We start from the raw sequence: 20475 nt of genomic DNA on the forward strand, positions 1-20475 counted from the left end.
AAATAAAATATACCACGTATGGTTATGTTGAGTAAATATTATGAAGTAATTAAGATACACAAAAATATTGTTTGGATTCTATGCAGCTCTGTCCTATCTTCGGTATTCTTTGGTACTTTGGTATTTTGACAAAACATTCAAAGGTGATATGCTCCTGCAAAATGGATATCCTTGTTGGAGCTTGGTACTGGGCATAATTAAATGTTTTGTGAATGTCTGTTAAGTTAGCGACATTGGTGGTGCCATCTATAGAGTATCTAGTAGGGAGACAAATCCAGTGTCGCTTGTGCAAGCTCTAGCAAGGATGTATTAATTGTAAGAGAAATCAGTTAAGATAGTTAAAGCACCTTACTAATTCTAATGGCATGCGTGATGGTAGGTCCCCACTGCCTCCCCCGCCCCCCCTCCACCCCCACTCCCGCCCGCCCCCACACCCACCCCAACCCCAACCCCCGAGGTCCCCAGCCCCAAGCCACACCATCACAGACATCATCACGGAGAATCAATCGACACTGTCCTCAAGGAAACCACCCTGAAGGTCTCGGTCCTAGAGAGCACTACGCCACACTACGAGGGAGGCTCTGGCCCCACTCCGTCACTCGAGAAGGGGCAGATTCTAGTAGAGGAAGAGGAGGAGGCGCTACCCCCCGCGCACGAGACAAATATTCCCCCCCCCGAACCCACGAGCCCCGTGCCACTGGACACGTTCCCCCCCTCCCCGCTCCCGGTCACGGATTCGGCCAGCGAGTCCACTACGTTTCCCTCTCCTCCCTCTTCGGCCGGGCCTTCTAACCCCACGCACACAACTCTGCCAAGCGAAGATACCTCAATATATACTACACTTGCCATTACTGAACAGGTTCGTCCGTTATACAACTTATCTAGCATGGATGTTGTCTGTTTCCCTTGTGTTGTCTTTTCTTTGGTACTCCGCCGTACCTGCTCGCTACGCTAGTGCCACCTCCCGAGCATGACGCATGCGTAACCATGTATCACTCTTAATTCTAATGAATGTTGTATATATTATTGTATGTGTAAAAATATATATTGTACTATGCCCTATTATAGCTTGCTACATATCACCACCGGAATACTGCTGTAACTACTAAAAAATAAATTTCAAGTCAAGAAAGATTTCCTTATTTACCAAAGTATGGTTTTTTTTATGTGTATATATAAATAGTATTTTAGCTTGCCACGTATCATTTATGTATGTCTATTTACAAATATATATAACATAAAAAATTTTTGTTCATACAACTTGTGTTCACATCTTCAGGAAACTTCATATAGGTATGTTTGTAGATGAGATAACTCAATGTTATAGACTTTCATTGACAGGTTGTGCATTAACACACCGGTAGAGAATAATCATTTGTATTTATGTGCTGCACAAAATATTAGATTACACAGTTAGATGATCACCAATTTATTATTTAAAACTCGATACTAAAAATTTATATCACACACAATATTTTGTATTGATATTTCCACTTTTTCAAATAATGCAACTGATTTTAAACATCTTTATTTTTCATAAACTGATACCCAAGTAAACTTTTATTTAAACACTATTTAACCCTTCAGGTATCTGGCATGTAACCGTTATATTTCTTAAAGCGTACATTGCCATTTTTTTTGTACCTCTTATTTTTTTATAAACTAAAAGTTTTAAAAAATTTTTTTTCGCTAAATTAAACAAAATATATTCATGGCTTAACTCTAAAAAAATATATTTCTCTACATTTATTATTTAAAAAACGCAGTGGAAATGCTCACCTGGAGTGTGTTTTGTAATAAAATTATAATAATATTAAATAATTAATTTTGTGCACTCTTCATTAAAAAATGTATAACCATAACCTTATGATATAGATTTTTTTTTATATATTGACAGTGAAAATGATGAAACACAATGTAGTAATTTACAGTTTTATTTCCATGTTGTAACTGTGTGCAAAAATTGTAGATAGAACATAAACTTAAAAAATATACATTGCATTTGAATGTCAAGTTGTTTCCAGCATTATTTAGAATATAAATAACCAAAAACACATTCTTGCAATACGTATTTGTGAGAAAAACATGATAATATTATATGCAAAATCGTTCAGTTACAAAATGGAACTTTAGGTTACAAAATGGACTTTTATATAGGTTGGTTCACAAACACCATGTTTGCATAAGGTATCCTTTAGGGTTGTATCATAAATGCACAAAATTCAGTAAAATAATAATAATTTTTATATTTGTATGGGGTGTTTTCGACTACTAGTTTGTTGATATTTTCAAGTAATATCTCATTCACAATGGGTTGATAAGCAGGGCCGGCCTTGAGCCAAACGGCGTTTGGTGCGAGTAAAAGTTTGACGCCCCTTGTCAAAACCAGTAGGCGCCTAGGTAGGTGATCACCTAGATTCAGATGATTTGTATATTTGTGTTTCATGAAAAATAATTTCAAGGGCGATATGTTGGGACTTTTAGTTGTTAGGTATTATCGGCGAATTCGGTGCCCGTAGTGGACTGCTCCAATTGCGCCCGCATAGGGCCGGCCCTGTTGATACATCAGGGTGTTTTGGTGTGGTCTAGTGTTTTGGTTTCCCAAGTCATTTTTTCGTGTTGTTGGTCGAAGGTCGAAGTCAAAATTAAGAAACTCTAGATCGAAACAACCACAGGTACCTTGGTTCGCCCTACAGAAGCAACTGAGATGTAAGTTTGCAAAAATATTTTTTTTTATTAATTTACAGGGCGTAATGTTAAGACCATAGTTAATTCTAAAGATGGGTAAATATACTGAAAATAGGGACACGTTCAATACCACATTTTATTTTAAAACCGTTTAAACAAATTTAAATTATGCTGTCTCAGTTAAAGTCACAAGGAGGAAATCCATAATTGGTTTTATTTTACTAAATAACACTTATGTACAAACTGACTAAATGTAAACTGTCGATTTCCCAAAAATGAATAAATAAATAAATAATGAGAAATATTCCAGTTTCCGGAAATGGAAAATAATGAATTTTAGTAGCTATTAATTAAATTAAAATCATTTAAAAAACAGAAAATTAGTCTTTTCTTCTCGCCATGTTTAGTCGTAATAATCCATGGTTTATTTAGGCTAGTTTTTTGGTATATTTTTTTTACTAAATCCATACTAAGAACCTATTATAGGATCATGGTTTGGGTTAAGTAAGAGAAGATAAAAAAAATAACTTTAAAACATTCATGTCAATAACAATGGCCACCAAGTGAATAATTGTTTTATTTTAATTTTAATGTAATGACTATTAAAATGCATTATTTTCCATTTCCTTAAACTGAAATACATACTTCTCAGTATTATCTAACTTCAAACAGTGCATATTAAGAGTGTATTATAAGTAGTATCCACCAAATTAAAACAACTTTCTGTTTAAATTTTAATATGATTAGTTGTCATATTAAAATTTTTTAATTTTGATAATGACATTCTCTTTGAATTTCTTAAAATTGTGTTTAAAATTAAACAAGGATGCAACAAATGGTATGTAAATCGGTAATTAGTTAGATATGACTCTTCCTTTAGAAAAGTCAGTTTTGTAATACACGCTTTCCGTCTATATGTCATGGCACAAAGTTACAAAACGGACGTTACAAAAACATAACTTCCGATTTTGAAAAGTAGATATAACATTCACATTTTATTATGTATTCGCCTTGTAATTTGGTAAACTGAAAAAGATAAGCCTAATAATTTATGCAAAGCATCGTAATATTTTATTGTATGTACATACCTTGTGTGTTCAACGTTACAAATTAGACCAAAATTTTGCTCAAATCAAGTCCAAGCACACCCACTGTTATAACGCTACTTACCGACTAAAGTGAATAGTCAAGATGGCGGCATAGAGTTCACGTGGAAGTTTTGCTACACCATAAAAATGAATTACTGAGTTAAGTATCTTTACTGGTTGCAACCTGCTTTACAAAACCAAACAAAAATTGAAACTTTTTTTAAGACATACTAAAAATGTTTATACTTCTTTAAATTATGTATTAAACTGAATCACTCTAATTAAAATTAAATGTGTCATTATTTACACTTCAAAAAATTACAGCGTTTGATGCCTAAGGATTGTTTTAATGAAAAATAGGAAGGTCGCATCCAGCGTATTAAAATTGTACACATATTTTACTACAAACTAAAAAAGACATCTATTTAAAAAAATATTAAATGTATGATAAAGTTAAATAAATTACCAAAAGATTGTTTTCACACATTACAAATTAAACATAAATCTCCGATCTCTAATCATTTCAATAAAATAAAATACTATAAGTTATAAAAAAATTATTCATAGTCAATGGACAATGCAAAGTGGCGGGGGTACAAAAATGCAATGTCCGAAAGATGCTGTCAGAAAATCTGAGAATTAGTTGTGTTTCTGCTTCTCAATAAAATCCAAACAAAGGGGATATTTCTGAATTTATCCAAAAATTGGTTTTGAAAGATGATGAAACACACTTTCAAATTTTATAATTAAAAATAAACTTATAATTTTTGTAGTACCTATTAATATTTTGAATCAAACAAAATAATTTAAAAAATGGCTCTCTCATTAATTTATCTAAACACTGAACCAAAATTACTGATAATGAAGAAAAAACACATATTTTATTAAATAAATGTATAATAAACTTTCTTCCCACCTCCCTTCTTTTGTCATTTCATATATACAGGGTGTATCGGCACTAACCCGACAAACTTTAACCAGCTATTCCTTAGCACATTTGGAGTAAAAAATGTTATGGGCACTTTGCTGTCCGGTAGCATTTTTTTTTCGATTAAAAACAAAAAAATTAAAAATTTCCACACTACATCACTGTCATTGCCATTGCTTTTCGTGTCCAACAGCTGTTATAAGCAAGTATGTCGAAAAGCGTCTTCGCTCTTTCACACACACTAAATAATAATAGTTAAAAATGAGACGAATGGTGCCGTGCCATTTCGTTGTTATTTTAAAAGTGCGCCAATATAGGTACACGCGTGCATTATTCAACGGAATTCGAATAAAATATTGCCAGATGGGTTTTCAAACTTTGACAAAGGATAAAACAGTGGTGACATGTGGTGAAAATATGAATACTAAATTTTTTATTAAAAAAAACGTTACCGGACAGCAAAGTGCACATAAGATTTTTTACTCCAAATATGGTAAGGAATAACTGGTTAAAGTTTGTCGGGTACGTGCCGATACACCCTGTATATAATTAATAAAAAATTCAAAAAGTTTCATACATTTTCTTGAATTGCAGTCGGAACATTTGGTTTCACAGAATATGTACGTTTTAATTATTCTGTGGTAAACTTCACATTTTAATGTAAAACTTGGAGTTTTCTTGCTCGGCGCGCATGCGCATTAGATGATTACTGCGATGTTAGTGGAACCGTGCGCCGCTTTTCATTTTAGGCTGATTTTGCGATCATATTTTAGCAATTGTGAATTTAGGAATTTCATTTTACTGGAATAAAAATAAATAATTTAAGAAAAATTTTAATATAGCAACGAATTAGAGCTAAACTAAAAAAAAAATTGCAACCGGTTTTTGTTATGCTGCACCTTGTTTCGTGTTTTAGAGAATTTATATATTGGTACGCTATGTGTTTTAATATAAATATATTTTAACTAACAATTTAAACAACTTTAATTAGTATTTTATTAAATATGATTATAATATCATTATTCATTCGTCATGGGGAAAAATTTTTCATCATTATTCTCTAAGTTTAAATAGAAAAATGTTTAAAAGATTGCATACCGTGGAAATAATTCATAAACAAATCCTTATTTATTAAAAACGCTCGGCGCATAGATCAAATAATGAAATATAAACATTTAAACCCAAACAGACGTAAGTACCGCCCGGTACGGCTGGCTGGCGTTGATATTCGGTAATTTTTTATCTGCTCCGTAATATTTCATTTTGTTTATAAAAAATCGTCCCAATACAATTTATCTTTAGTTATTTATGATTAGTTAAGATATGGATGCGTAATTTGAGCAAGATTTACATAAAGAATGATCATGGGAAATATGTTTAATTACAGTTTTAAAAGTATTATTGGTCTGCGAGATGAGATGAAAAAATGTGCCGCATGGAGGTAAAATCACCCATACTTTGGATCGCAGCCTGAAGGTTAATAATATTATAAAATTTTGAAAAGTCGATATTATACTAGTCTACTAGCGCAGACCAAAATTATAATTCCAATTTTAAAAATGGCAGTAAATATTATTTTTTATTAAAATGTATACAGGGTGCCCGGGGGTAAAATGTACTAACTTCGGAAGGTGATTCTACATGGCGGTAGAAGTAAAAAAGATAAATAACTTTTCGAAATTCCAATGTTTATTTTCTCATAAAAAAATATTTTTCCATAGAGTAATATTTATTTTCCTGATTGAAACAATTCAACTTTTTTTACCTAAAAACTACCTTAAAACATAAAATTTCAAAAAAAGTTATACATCTTCTTTACTTCTAAAATCATGTAGAATCACCCCCGAAGTTATCGCACTTTACGGGGATAAAGTTCGGGGGACACCCTGTATATAATATATATATATACCTTACAGCTTGTCTCAATTTGTTCAAACAAACAATTCCAATTTTGAAAATGACACTTAAATTTAAATCACATCAGAGTTGTACAGTTAATTGAACAGAGTATTAGTATTTTTAATAATATGTACTATGGAGTATTTTAGGCAATTTTAAAATAGCCGATATGTCAACTCTGGGAACTATTCAGAATATTGTTTTTAAGCATTTTTTTCATTTTGTAGAATAAAAGCAAATAAATGTTTTAGATACTCAGTAGAAAATTATGTTTAGTTAAGTAAAAATATATTTAGTTATCTTAATATTGTGATTGTGCATAATATAATGTTTGTAGTTAATAATTTTCCTTGATACATTAAACATACCTACCTACCATTGGAATGCAGTGATTTATCGGTAATAAATAATTGTATTAATTCTTGTCTTGCTAAAGATTTGATTTATTTTGTGGTATGTTATGAGGCCTGCTTCTGAATATTATTTGATATTATGAAAGTAATTTAAAAAATGCATTTTACAGCATAAGTCATTAAAGAACCCATTAATTGTGTCTTCTCCCTTCTTCGGAAAACAAATGTTTCGGACAGCCTTGCAGTATCCAACAACCACTGTGGCAGAGCGTTAAGTTTCTGAGCTCTGAAGCCAAAGGTTGTGTGTTCAAAATCCAGTAAAGGCAAATTATAACATTTTTGTGGGTTTACTAATATTACATTTGGAGTCAATTTTGTATTGCATCTTTTTTTGATTTCGAGTAAATCGAGTCCGAATTTCGAATTTTTTAATGTCTTTGAAAAAAAAAAAACGTTCGCTCGCAGATTATCATCAGCTTATCACCCAGCTCCAAAAGCCTTTAGTTTCAAAAAAAAAAGTTTCAAATAAAAATATAAATGATCAGATAGAAAAAAATAGAGTTGTTTTTGGGATCTATGTGATGTAGGTTCACCAGTTTCCCGCATATGCTACGAGTTTCCAGACACTGTGTGTATAGGTACTTGCTACTCATTCCAAAGTGAAATATACCTACTCTTATGTCTGTGTGACAAGCTGCTTGAATTAGTTTTAGCTATGTTTTGTCACCATATCTGAATAGTCAGGTTATTCCCAGCTTTTCTCTTCAACCCCCACTAATTCACAATATTCCTGAATTTGGAGATGGTACAGTCTCAACGCATCACATAAAATTAAAATAACATCATGGCAAATAAGCATTAACTCAGGGTTTATCTAACGTGATGATGAACACTACAAGGCTGTCCGAAACATTGCATCAAAGGGGCGAATAAATGCAACACAGCTGACAAATGAATTTTTTCTGAATTTATCAGCATGTTAAAAAATTATTATTATGTTAACTCTTTTGAAGTAGGTATCTTGATTATGTAGTATCAAAAAATAGTATCATAATTCACTAAATTGTTTTCTAAAGTTTTTTTTTTTGCCTACCAAGTCAAGTTTTCTTAATTATTATAATTTTTTTCGTGAAGATTTTGTGGAAAATACATGTATTATTTCACCTCTTTTTTCATTGCTTGAATTCTGCCTGTCAATAAAAAGTCTAATTACATTTGTTGTTTATATCTAACAGACAACGGATAAGGTGGGAATAGTGCCCGCGGGAACCAATATGACCGATGATGAGCTTGGTGTGGAAGAAGAAATCCTTGAAAAGAAGGTTGAAGCAACCAACAATGCTCCTATTATCATTCCGGTAACCGAATCTACAACAGAAGAAATAAAAGTAAGAAATTAAAACCTTTTCTATACAGCACGTCCCGAAGGATTTTAGATAGCGATTCCAGAGAATATTGGAAGTTAAAAACATAGATCTCATTTAGCTGTTTGATGAAATTTTTCCATCACACCTCACCAACAGGTAGTCGGGTACAGCCTAGCGGGTCATGTGATATGCACTCCGTCTCGTTCCAGCAGCATGGTAGAGTGACAGACTAGATAGAGTGTCCTAGTGAGATGAAGGGCTTTTGTTTTACTTTTGTTGTATACTTTAGAAGATATAATTAGTAAAATAAACTCTCCAACGGTGAGTTCTTGTATCAATTTGCACAGCTTTTTTTTCTTTGAAAATATCTAGGTCAATGCAAATATTTTCAGCTCGCAACATATTTTCCAATATGAGAAGCTTTAAAATATTTGGCATACAAATTAATCATCGTCGAAAATATTAAAAGTAAATAGAAAACTGATTGTTGCTAATGCATCAGATTTTTACAAAAAACATCCAATATGAACAAGATTTGAAACAACCATATAAATTTTCCGCTTTATTGGAACATAATATCTGGACGCTTGGGTTTTTAATGCATATTTACCCATTAGCTGCAGAGAGTTCACCCATGTGTCGCACTATATATGCCCTGTACTGATGCACCCGTGCGCTGCTAAGTTTCTCCAAGCTTTTGTGTATGAAATATACATAAGAACAGTAAGCCTTATTTAATACTACTGACAACTTGCGTAATTTATACTTAATACGCATCCAAACCAATGATACAGAGCTTTGAAGGAAACTCCTAATTTGTTGTGTTATTCGAATAAGTTTGAATTCATTCCGGGTCTTTACACACGTGACTGTGCAGGCGGGTTTCATAAGATTTTTCAAGTGGAGAAGCTGGAAGAGTAATATATATTATGTTGACTGTGCAAGCGCGTTTCATAAGATTATTAAGTGGAGAAGCTGGCAGAGTAATATATATTATGTTCACTTACTGTTTGCCTTTTTCGTGGATGTGAACTATTATCATTACGATATAATAATATTTTTTCTTGTTTTTGATTGGTGAAATAACAGTAAATTCCTTTCATTATTTGTGTGTAGTTTTTTGTTTTATTCCATTTAATGTCAATATTTTATGTATCCAGTTGAACGCAACAGCATCCGCAGCACAGTTGAGCTGGTCTCTGGAATGTGTTTATACATTATAGGTGTTGTCCTTAAAATATTAAAATTGTAGCTTGTGTTTTTCACCATGAAAATAAGCTTCGACGATTTATCGAGTCCCATTGATGTTCTGAAAGTTTTTACATTTGATACTTGGAGACATTAGTGATATGTTTTTTAAAACAAATATTTAAATCTATGCGTGTTTAAAACCATAAATTAGATTGACGATAAAGAGCCCCGCGTATGACGCATGAGAAGTAATACATAATTTTGCATAGAAAAATTTAAACCCCTTCCTTGCTTATAAGATGCACAATTTATAACATTCATAAATTATTTACCCACAGAAACCAACTGAGGAGGTGACCATGGTTCCCATCGTCTCGGAAATTCCCACCACTCCCGAAGTGCACCCTGAACCATCTCCGGTGGAGCCGGAAAACAATCCAACTGAGCCCACCACGCCTCAATCTGAAGTTTCCAAGTCCATGCCCTACGACCACTTTGTACCCTATACCAACAAGGAGACCACGCCGGTGGACACCACATCTGAGAGGTCCAGCACCATCATCGGCAGAACGACAGAAACTGTTGAATTCAACTTCCCGACACTGCCTTCAAATTCACCTCCGGAGAAACAGCACCGCACTAAGAAGGTGGCCGTCACCTCTGGGAAATACTTCAGGTATAAGAATGAATTATCTTTCTGACCTTCCTTCAATGTTGCAATCTTTAGAGCACAGGTGTCAGGTGGGAATACTGTCCATGCTCCACTGGTATTTCAATTGAAGATGCTCCGAAGGACTAGCATCGTTGATCCCTTCGGCTTAGTTGGGAAACATGTCAAACGCACGCCCAACATTTGTATACGGTTGACATTATTATATATATATATATGGGTTCAAGACCCATGTTAACTCCTTCCTCTCCTCAAAGAGACCCTCCACCCGACATCCCCAATGATGACATAGGCCCTGAAGGAAATTATCTTCCTCAAGGCCTCCTGCGTGGAGTTCATGTAAAAAAACACTTCTTTTTTTCACCAACACCTTTTCACTATTTTTTTTGGTATAACTTAAAACTTTGAAATGTAATATTTAACGTAAAACTTTGAAATGTAATATTTTTTACATTTCAAAGTTTTCCAGTAATGTTGGCCTCACTGGGTGGCTTGCCCGTGCTGAGGCCTTCATTTTATAATATGAAAATATAATCTACATAATACATTTAAAGAGAAAATAATACATTTAAAATATAATCTTGTGTGTTGAATATTAATATATAATATTTCCTTAGAATCAGGTGCTGATTATTGATGTAGGAATAATTTGGAAAATTTGTAGGAATATATAATAATTTGACACCCTGCTTATAACATCTTGATATTTATCTTAATTAAGTCAGCTATTATATTCATTTCCAGATTCACTCCTTTCTCTCCTGCACACATCAACCTCAAAGATAACACAAGTAGCATAGGCCAAGCTAATTCAATGTTTTTTAACTTATTAGTTGAAATAATCTTTATAACTTTCCGCTTGCCCTTGAGAGCTATGTTTATTTTACAAACTCTAAGGGTACGTATACATTTGCGAACTGAAACGCAAACCGTACCACGAATTACGGGAAAGGAACGAATCAACTGCAAGTGGCGTTTCGCGCCGTTTGCGGTTGCTTCGTTTCTTTCCCATAAGTTGAGGTTCAGTTCGGCAGTTCGGCTCGCGTATGTATACGTAGCATAAAGCATGTACTTGATAAATATTTGAATCCTGAAGTGGAACTCCATATTATCTTATTGACATAAACAATAAACAACTATAGAATACCAGAAAGCGACCCCGCCATTGTTCACCAATACAAAAAAAATTAAATACAGTAGAACCCCGATAATTCGAAAACACGCGTAATTCGAAATTTTCGCCAAAAAAATTTCCGCAGAAAAATATGATATAATTCGGCAGAAAATTTTAAAACAGATTTACGGCCGCTATTCTCATTATTTTCATGGAAATATATAGTATTTTTACGAATTTAAATTCAAATATTCGAAATAAAGGGCCGGCCGCGCCGGAAATCTACCGCGAAATCTCGATTAAATGAAATATATCGTATATTTACGAAAATTTCAATAGGGTAGGCCGCTACCGAAATTGGCCACGAAATCTCGATTTACGCGTAAATATATAGCATTTTTACGAATTTATTGCGAATATCTGAATTTAAAGGGCCGGCCGCTACGGTAATCGGCCGCGAAAATAAAGAAATAATTGGTATTAATACGAATTTACTCCTAAAATACCACCCGGATTTGAAGAGGCGGCCGAGAAAATCGATTTAAGGCGTATTTTTTTTTTTTTTTTTTCATAAAATTTCGAATTACGTGGGAATTCGTTAATTCGAAATTTGATTTTTGATGTCCCGTGGATTTCGAATTAACGAGGTTCTACTGTATATACAGGTGTCCCGGGGTAAAGTGCGCTAACGTCGGTAGGTGATCCTACATGATGGTAGAAGTAAAAAAGATTATTATTAAGTTTATTTTCCCATACAAAAATATTTTTCTCCAGAAGAATATTTATTTTCCTATACAAAAAATTCAAATTTTTTTACCTAAAAATATCTTAAAACACTGAAATTTCAAAAAAGTTATTACGGACACCCTGTATAGTAAATACGCACATCTCACATTATGTCTATCGGTTTCTGCAACGTTTCTCCAACATTTTATCCATTTAAAAATATTACACTATATTGTATTTTACAGGGCATTTTGACGATTTTAAACTAATATTCTTTTTTCTCGGCACATTACATTCACCATAATATAAATATGTAATTGGGTCACTTTCTTCTTGTTTTTAGTCAAAGTTTTGTGTTTGAACAAACATAACACTCAGATATGATTTAAGATTTTCATTGCCAAAGGTATTATCGTGATTTATTTTTGGGGTATTATGCCTTGTTACTCTTCCTCCTTCTTTGGCCAATGTTTCGTTACAGTTCATATTATCTATCACCATGTGTAATTCAATGACACTGTAACGCAGATAGGGCAGATGTGTAATTGAATACACATCTGCACTGATGATGGACACTGTAATGCTGTCTGAAAAGTTAGGTAAAGAAGGAGGAAGCGCACCACAACATACATACGACTAATTAACGGATGTGAACATGTTGCAGCCTCACAATATAATACTATTTGTAAATTGAGTTTTTATCATAATTATTGTTATGTTATTATTTTTCAGTTACATCATTCCCGAGGATCTCTTCATTGATGCTGAAGATGGTACAAATCTGCAGCTGTCTATGTTTGACACAGAAAAAATTCCACTGAAGCCTTCTTCCTGGGTGCAGTTTGATCCCAGAACCCGCGAAGTCTATGGATTGTAAGTACAACTGCCATTTTTAAATACACCTTTGAATTTCTCTTTTGTTTTCTTGAACCAATGGAAATGGAAATGACATCCGAATGAGCTGAAATTTGGCTAATAGACTCGTTGTCGATGACAAAGCATTAATCAACTTTTAGTGGCAATCACGCATACATGCGGACCTATATGCATTCCTCTGAAGTGGACCTATATGCAGTTCTCTGAATGTTGTTAGCGCGGTTGACTCCGGTCGCTGGGGAGGAGGGCTCAATCCTCAGTCAAACCAAAAAAAAATTAAGTTTTTAAGATGTTTGGTTCCATGATAACTCAACACAGTGACAATTCAACACAACTTTATACCATATTTTTGAATGTATCAATTAATAAATTATAGTTTTATAGTAATATAAACCAATTTAATGTTCGATTAGATCAAGGCTGCCCAACCCCGCGGGCCACAATATGGCCCGCGAACGAATTATAAGTGGCCCGCCAGAACCATTTTCAAAAAACCCGCCAATTCGCCAATTCGAAAAAGTGGTAAAACAAACAATGCAGCTTGCCCATCTTGTAGGCAACCCCCCCCCCCCCCCCCATGGAATTGATGTTTTTGCGTGCGCGGAATTTTTTCTCAGCGAAGTTCCGTAACAACCCCTTCCCCATGGATTTCAAATGTTTTGTGGATTTTGAATTTTTTTTGTGGGGAATTATGTTTTATAGAAATTCTCTAACAACCCCACCCCCCCCATGGAAATAGGAACCGCCAGGTATTCAGTGGCCCGCCAGTGATTCAAAATCGTCAATTTCGCCCAACTGTTAAAAAGGTTGGGCAGCCTTGGATTAGATTCTTATTTGGAGAGAACAAAGGATTAACTTATTTTAAAATTTAAAGCAACTCAATTACTGTAAAACTTATTGCGAAATTAGATTTGAGCGCATCAGCGAAATGCCGTCTGCTCATTAAATAATGTAGAGGGAAATAGTGATGATAAACTAAGTTATTTTTAATTAATTTATTAATATTTTTCAATAATTAATATCTTAACAATTTTTTGTAAATAAATATTGTCAATAAATCAATGAACTTTTCCAGGCCTCTGGAGGAGCACGTATCTAAATGGGAGTACATAATCCAAGCCACGGACAGCAAGGGCGCCAGCGTTACGGACACCCTAGACATCACGGTCCAGCAGCACAAGGGGCGACGTGCCGTCAACCACGAGTTCTCCATGAAGCTGCGAATTGAGAAGAAGTACCCTGCCGTGGTGGACTGGCAAATCCGCGCCCTCAAGGGCCTCGTGGACCTCTTTAGGGACACGGACATGGACCAGATTACAGTTAGAGGCGTGGACCTAGAAGCCGATCCCGTCGAGTTCATGTGGACCAACGACACGCTGCCCAAGCACGTCTGTCCGAGGAGTGATATCATCAGGCTGATGGACGTAAGTCATTTTCAGTCAGTACAGTCACTAAACAGTTTTGAAATTACACAAAGTGTAATGCGTATGGGTATATGTATCCGTACTTAGAATTGAATTAGAATAGAATTGAATCGAATCGATGTTGAATGCCATAATAAGTGAAATAAAGACATTATTAAAATATTCAAAACTAGCTGTACGCGTGATGGAGCGTTGCTGTGACTGTGTATGTCTGTGCAGATAGAGAAACAATAGCGTGTGTTGCTTTTACGTCTAACCGATGGCAATATTTATTCAAAAAAAAAAAAAAAATTCCGGTCACAGGTGATATCTGTATAATATAGGTGTATAAAAATATATATATAATATAGGTGTATTCGAACGCAACGTTGTGTCAAAATTTCAAAGCAATCGGTGAAGAATTTTCGCAGATTTAAGATTTTGAACAAACAAACATTTACATTTTTATTTATGATAGATTGGAATGATTGCATGCGTTTGAATAGTCCTCTTTTGCATGTTCTATGAAAAAAGTTCAGTATTTGCTAATAAAAAAATGGTCAAATCAAGCGAACCTACCGGTCTACTGTGAATTCCTACTCTGTGAGGCGTGGAAGTGGAGAGAAAGGACCAAATTGAGATTCTAGAGATTTATGATGGATGAAACAATGAATGTGTCCTAAGACAAAGTTGTGTGGTATTGCATACTATCTCGGATATTGTAACTCAGTCCGTCGTAGACCCTACAGATTGTGAATAAAGCAAGTTCTAATCAGATAAAAATGAGCAATGACAAAACAGAAGCTGATAAAGGAATATGTAAAGTTTTTTTCGTTCACCTTTCTTCAGTGTTCTATTTTGTCATAGAACTGTAGCAAGTGTATGCCAAGACAGAGTTGTGAGGCATTCCATACCCAACGGAGCATTAGCTAGTTAAATTTATTGTAATTCAGTTCTTCTTTGAATGATATGCCGGTCTCTGTGTTTCCTCCCTCCTACTACATAAAGTTCACTCCTTCCTTTCCCCAAAAAAGCCCCCACCCAGCATCCCCAAAAATGATATAGGTCCTGAGGGAAACTATTTTCCTCAGAACTTCCTGTGTGGAACATTTTTTTATTGAATTCAATTTATTTTGCAGATTCTCCAATCGACCCCCGACGGCGACCCTTCCTCTGCCCTTACGTCGGCCATGTCTCCGGAGCTGCGTGTCAAGTCAGTGTCGTGGCGTGGCACAGGCGCCTGCACCTCCCCTCCCACGCTGCACCCCCCCTCCCATCCCGACAACTTCGGGCCCATGCCCCGCAACCAAATCGACCACATCAATGCCACGGCCGGCAAGCTCCTCGTTTTCAAGGTTCCCGAGGTAAGTACTGGAGAAGAGGCAAATTATTAAATTCCGCACAATATAAAATAAAAGTTGGCTAGGTAGAATTTTACTATTTGTACAATTGGGATTTTAACAAATTAATTTAGTAAAAGAATGGTTCGAGTTCTATTATTTTATATATATTTGCTACTTACCAGTCAGATATTAATCAGCGATTCCCGAGTTTATTAGAAGTATAGAAGTACTAAGTACTTCTGCTACCATTCACATTTGCGTCATATATTCTCCTTACACCTCTTTCTTTGCTCATTCGCTCTACATGCCCGAACTATCTAAGCGTCCCTTTCTTAATCTTACGCTTACATTAGCCTTACATTCTTTGCGGATCTCCACATTTCTCACATAATAATATGTGGTTTTACCAAATATGCCTCAGGGATCTCATTTCTACAGCATTCGGTCTATTTTAATCCTTCCTCTCCAGTTTCATGCCTCACTGTCATACATCATTGTTAGCGCCAACTGCGTTCAGTCCTCCATTAATGGAGTTACCTGCATTTACCCTTCTTTCAATATCTATGTCAGCCTTCCCATCTCTCGTAAATATTCTTCCTAAATACACAAACTCATCCACCTGCTCCAAGTATTCCTCATTTTCAATTATATTGCATACTCTTTTCGTACTCTCTCTTTCAAACACCACGACTTTAAACCTATTTACATTAAAGGACCAAATGTATAAAATTGGTGTTTGTCTCACAAAAAGATGAATGGTGACTTGGGGAGTCGCGTTAATTTGCTGAATGAGATGTCACATGTATTATTTCTAGGATTCATTATTTAATATTTACTTTACTTTGTTTTTAGGATACCTTCTACGATCCCGAGGATGGAAGTGCACGCAACCTGAAGATGTCCCTTATCCGAGGAGACAGATCCAACGTACCCAACTTCTACTGGCTCCAGTTTGATACAAAGAACCAAGAATTCTTCGGAGTGCCAATGGACAAAGATGTCGGACGAAAAGAATATCAACTTGTTAGACTATTTTCATTCTAATTGTGGTACCAACTTAAATCTAGATGATTAATAATTCTCTCCTTACAATTTCATTTATTTTTTCAGATTGCCGAAGACAGCAGTGGACTCACAGCGAACGATGGACTAATTTTGGAAGTGCACCCTGCGCCGCACATCAGGCCAACTGTGGAGTTCCAGATGACTTTGGACCCTCCCAATCAGCACCTCTTGAAGTCTCCCCTCATCATGAGGTCATTCGTGGAGAGTCTGAAGGAGCTGTTTGGTGATTCAGACACATCCTCCATCCTGATAAAGAGTGTCACCACGAGTCCTGTCGTAGTAAGCTGGTACAACACCAGTTTGCCGGTTGATAGGTGTCCCGAAGGAGAGATCAACAAGCTGAGGAAATTCCTCGTCGGAGACGATGCAGTACTGACCCAGAGGGCGGATGAAATAATGGGACACGAATTCCCAGTCCTATCTGTCAGTATGGAGCCGCTGGGAGCTTGTTCACCCCAAACAACCTTCATTCCAGAAGTACCTATAGTTAAGAGACCTAACGAAGATGCTTCAAAGACTGTTGAATCGGACGATTACTTGATCACATTCATCGTTCCCATAATCGTGATCGTTTTAATGATTCTCATTGCTTTATTGATTGCGTGCGTCTTGTATAAAAAGCGCAGAATGGGTAAGATGAGTATGGGTGATGATGAAGAGCGGCAAGCCTTCCGTTCCAAGGGGATTCCAGTGATCTTCCAGGATGAACTGGACGAGAAGCCCGACCCGTCCAATAAGAGTCCGGTGATAATGAAGGAGGAGAAGCCGCCGCTGCTGCCGCCTCCGGAGTATGGAGGGGACAGTGGCTCCCCCACACCGAGCCACGCGCCCTATCACCCCCCGCCCCCCTTCACGGCTTCCCGGGAGACGGCCCGCAATACGAGGCCCAAGCCCACCCCCACTTACAGGAAGCCCCCACCATACGTTCCACCCTAATCTTCCCTGTAGGGTTAAACAACAGTTACATGCTACCAAATGTATTTATGCGTTTTATTTTATTTTTGAGAATATTTTGACTGTTCTATAGATTTTTTTTTCACAAATATATTATTGATTTCTTTTTATCCTTTTCAGTTCATAGATTTTTTATTTTGTAAGTCAGTTTTATTTTTGATGGATCAATGATTTCTAAGCACATATAGTATAACCATACATTTATATACATAGTTACTACTTGTCCATGCTTTTATTTCTGAAGTGTTTCTATATATTTTGACAACATTTTTATAACCTTTTAGAAACAAATCTACGCTATAATTTCTGAATTATTTGTAGGTATTGTTAATTTATCATTGAACCGATGGTTGACCTTTGCTGATCGCTTGACCGTCACCGGTTTTGTGGTATTTAATTAATCTTTTAAAAGAAATGAGTCTTCCTTCAAAGGACAGTGTTTGTTTGTTGCGATGGACATTTGAATTAAATGTGAATCATTTAGCTGATGTAAGTAATAATTAGGTTTTACGGTAGAATGGTTATCATCTTCTCTGTTCTTGTATTCTCAACCGATTGAATAATTATTGTTAATAAACATGTTACGTGTAGAATTATGAATTAAAATTATCAAGAAATGAATATCATTTGAACTTAATATACAAGACTTAAAAAGTAATCCTGTACAAAGTAAGGGGAATAACACATGATGTACTTTTTCCAATAAATACAATTAATCATTTTTATACAATGCTTACGGCAGTAATCTAATGTTTAAGGTGTTCTTTCATACCAATGTAACATTACCGTATCATTTATCTTATCACCCTAGTTCGTAAGTTCGTTTATAGCTGCATAATTGCCATTAATCCAAATGCAAAAATAACTTGGTGTGTTCAGTTTTACTGAGACGGTAAAAGTTACTGTTATTTACTTTCTGAAGTGTTTCCCTGAGCCTTTAGTACATTATTATAAGTACCCGGCTAAAAGGACCTTATTAATTATAATCACTGTTAAGGCACAAATCATTAATCTCTGATGCCCATACTAGTTAGTTATACATTAACACGAGTGTGAAGATCCTTTCCATCATTTTTAAATCAGATGTTACTTCATTTTTACACAACATGATTTATAAATGATAAGACAGATTTATCAATAACAGACTTGACGTTTTCAACGAGGAAAGTTTCAGAGGGTGCAATCACTGTACATGGCACTTTTTTCTTTTCAACATTTATAATATACTAGCTGTTCCCCGCCACGCGTGGCTGTGGCCTCAGTCTGTCTGAAAAAAAGCATGTTTTTACCTGTCACAGGTGACATTTATATAATATAGGTTTATAAAAACACATGCGTATTTGAATGTAACGTTATGTCAAAATTTTAAAGCAATCGGTGAAGATCTTTGGGAGATTTAAGATTTTGAACAAACGAACATTTACATTTTTATTTATATAGATTTGGAGAAAAAAAAACTATTTTGAAGACTAACAAAATATATCAACGCACAGTTCAAATGTAGAGATTTTGATTAGTTTTCTGCACATGCACTCTTGTAATGGGTGAGGGTAGCGGGAATACTCGAATGCTTACAGTGAACATATTCGGAAGACCAGGAGTTAGTATTATTTTTAGTGAATTCGCTGAAGTTATTGATAAAATGGAGAAGGTTTTAGTCAAGATGTAACTAATATCGACCTAAAATTTCTTCACCGACTCTGAAACCTTATGTATCATATTTGCAACGGCCACGTGTACGCTTTCAAAATATCATATATGATACAGCGGCGTCAAACAATTTAATGATTATTCAATAAAAGCAGATTAATTGAGTAGTGCAATAATTTCACAGAAAATGCTATCACCAAACAATTAAAGTGTTATTTATTTACCTTCGCCAAACATTGGACGTGAAAATGACATTAACGTGTTGGCATTTCAGGATTTTAGTAGGTAAGGTGCCTTTATTCGTTGAGGACGTTGTATCATAAAACAGTGTAGGGACTGTGAGGTAACATAGAAGTGTATGTTTAGGCCTACTTAGATTGTACTCGTCTGTTACAGTGGTCTTGATTACACTAGGTTATAATCATTGTATAAACGAAAATAAATTATAACCGTTTAATGATTATTTAATATAAAAGTATGTATAAAATTAAATGTATCGAGAGTGTGAACGAAGGACTAGGATATGAATTTAACCAAGGAATTTTTAATGTAGGTTTTTAACTTGTAATGTAACCCACGTGTTATCTATATATACAGATGTTATGTATTTTACATTCTTACGTTAATAACAAGAATCGTGTTTACTGTTTCTGTATCAATTGCAGTAAGTATATTTTAAGAGACCTCTAATGGATACATCATTTTAATGTGTTTTTTGTATTTCCCAACTTAAATTTTGTACGAGATTTATTTTTTATTTTATAATAACTTCACCTCTAAACTGAACATGTATTACCATTGTATAATGTATCAGTTTTTGTAGTAAATAAATAATTGGAAATGATATTTTATCTTAACTTTGACTTTGCCAACCTATTACATCCTTGGAGAACACCTCTCTTTGCAAGAAAGATAAATATGTAGTATCTCCTTAAAAGAATATTATCTATGGCTAGATATAAGTTCCTTCATATCAACACGCATTACATTTCACCGACGTTACAAACAAACAAAAAAGGAAGGGGATGACGTTCTGGGAAGGAAAAGGGCATGAGTGGTGGGTGGGAATCTGGGGGTCAGTATGTCTAGCAGTGACGGACGTATGAATTCAGCCCTCCCACTGCGATGTTCCGAGAGAGTCCTGCTGTAGAGGTCAAAAC

At 35.1% G+C, this 20475-nt stretch overlaps 1 protein-coding gene across 3 annotated transcripts in view; it reads left to right on the forward strand.

The window, feature by feature from the left end:
- Positions 1–20159, forward strand: part of Dg (Dystroglycan) — a 298135-nt gene extending 277976 nt beyond the window's left edge. For 2 of the 3 annotated variants that reach the window (XM_089638808.1, XM_089638809.1), the window contains exons 9-16: positions 524–859; positions 8192–8344; positions 9853–10190; positions 12757–12897; positions 13976–14324; positions 15443–15667; positions 16499–16669; positions 16757–20159. In XM_089638808.1, the coding sequence (XP_089494934.1) occupies positions 524–859; positions 8192–8344; positions 9853–10190; positions 12757–12897; positions 13976–14324; positions 15443–15667; positions 16499–16669; positions 16757–17647 (2604 nt within the window). In that variant the 3' untranslated portion in view covers positions 17648–20159. The remainder of the gene's footprint in view (positions 1–523; positions 860–8191; positions 8345–9852; positions 10191–12756; positions 12898–13975; positions 14325–15442; positions 15668–16498; positions 16670–16756) is intronic. The other variant, XM_089638810.1, reaches the window with a different exon arrangement.
- Positions 20160–20475: the final 316 nt, after the last annotated feature.

The sequence above is a fragment of the Hesperophylax consimilis genome, chromosome 13 (assembly GCF_061612785.1).
Source record: "Hesperophylax consimilis isolate HC1 chromosome 13, BYU_Hcon_1.0, whole genome shotgun sequence".
NCBI classification, from domain to species: domain Eukaryota; kingdom Metazoa; phylum Arthropoda; class Insecta; order Trichoptera; family Limnephilidae; genus Hesperophylax; species Hesperophylax consimilis.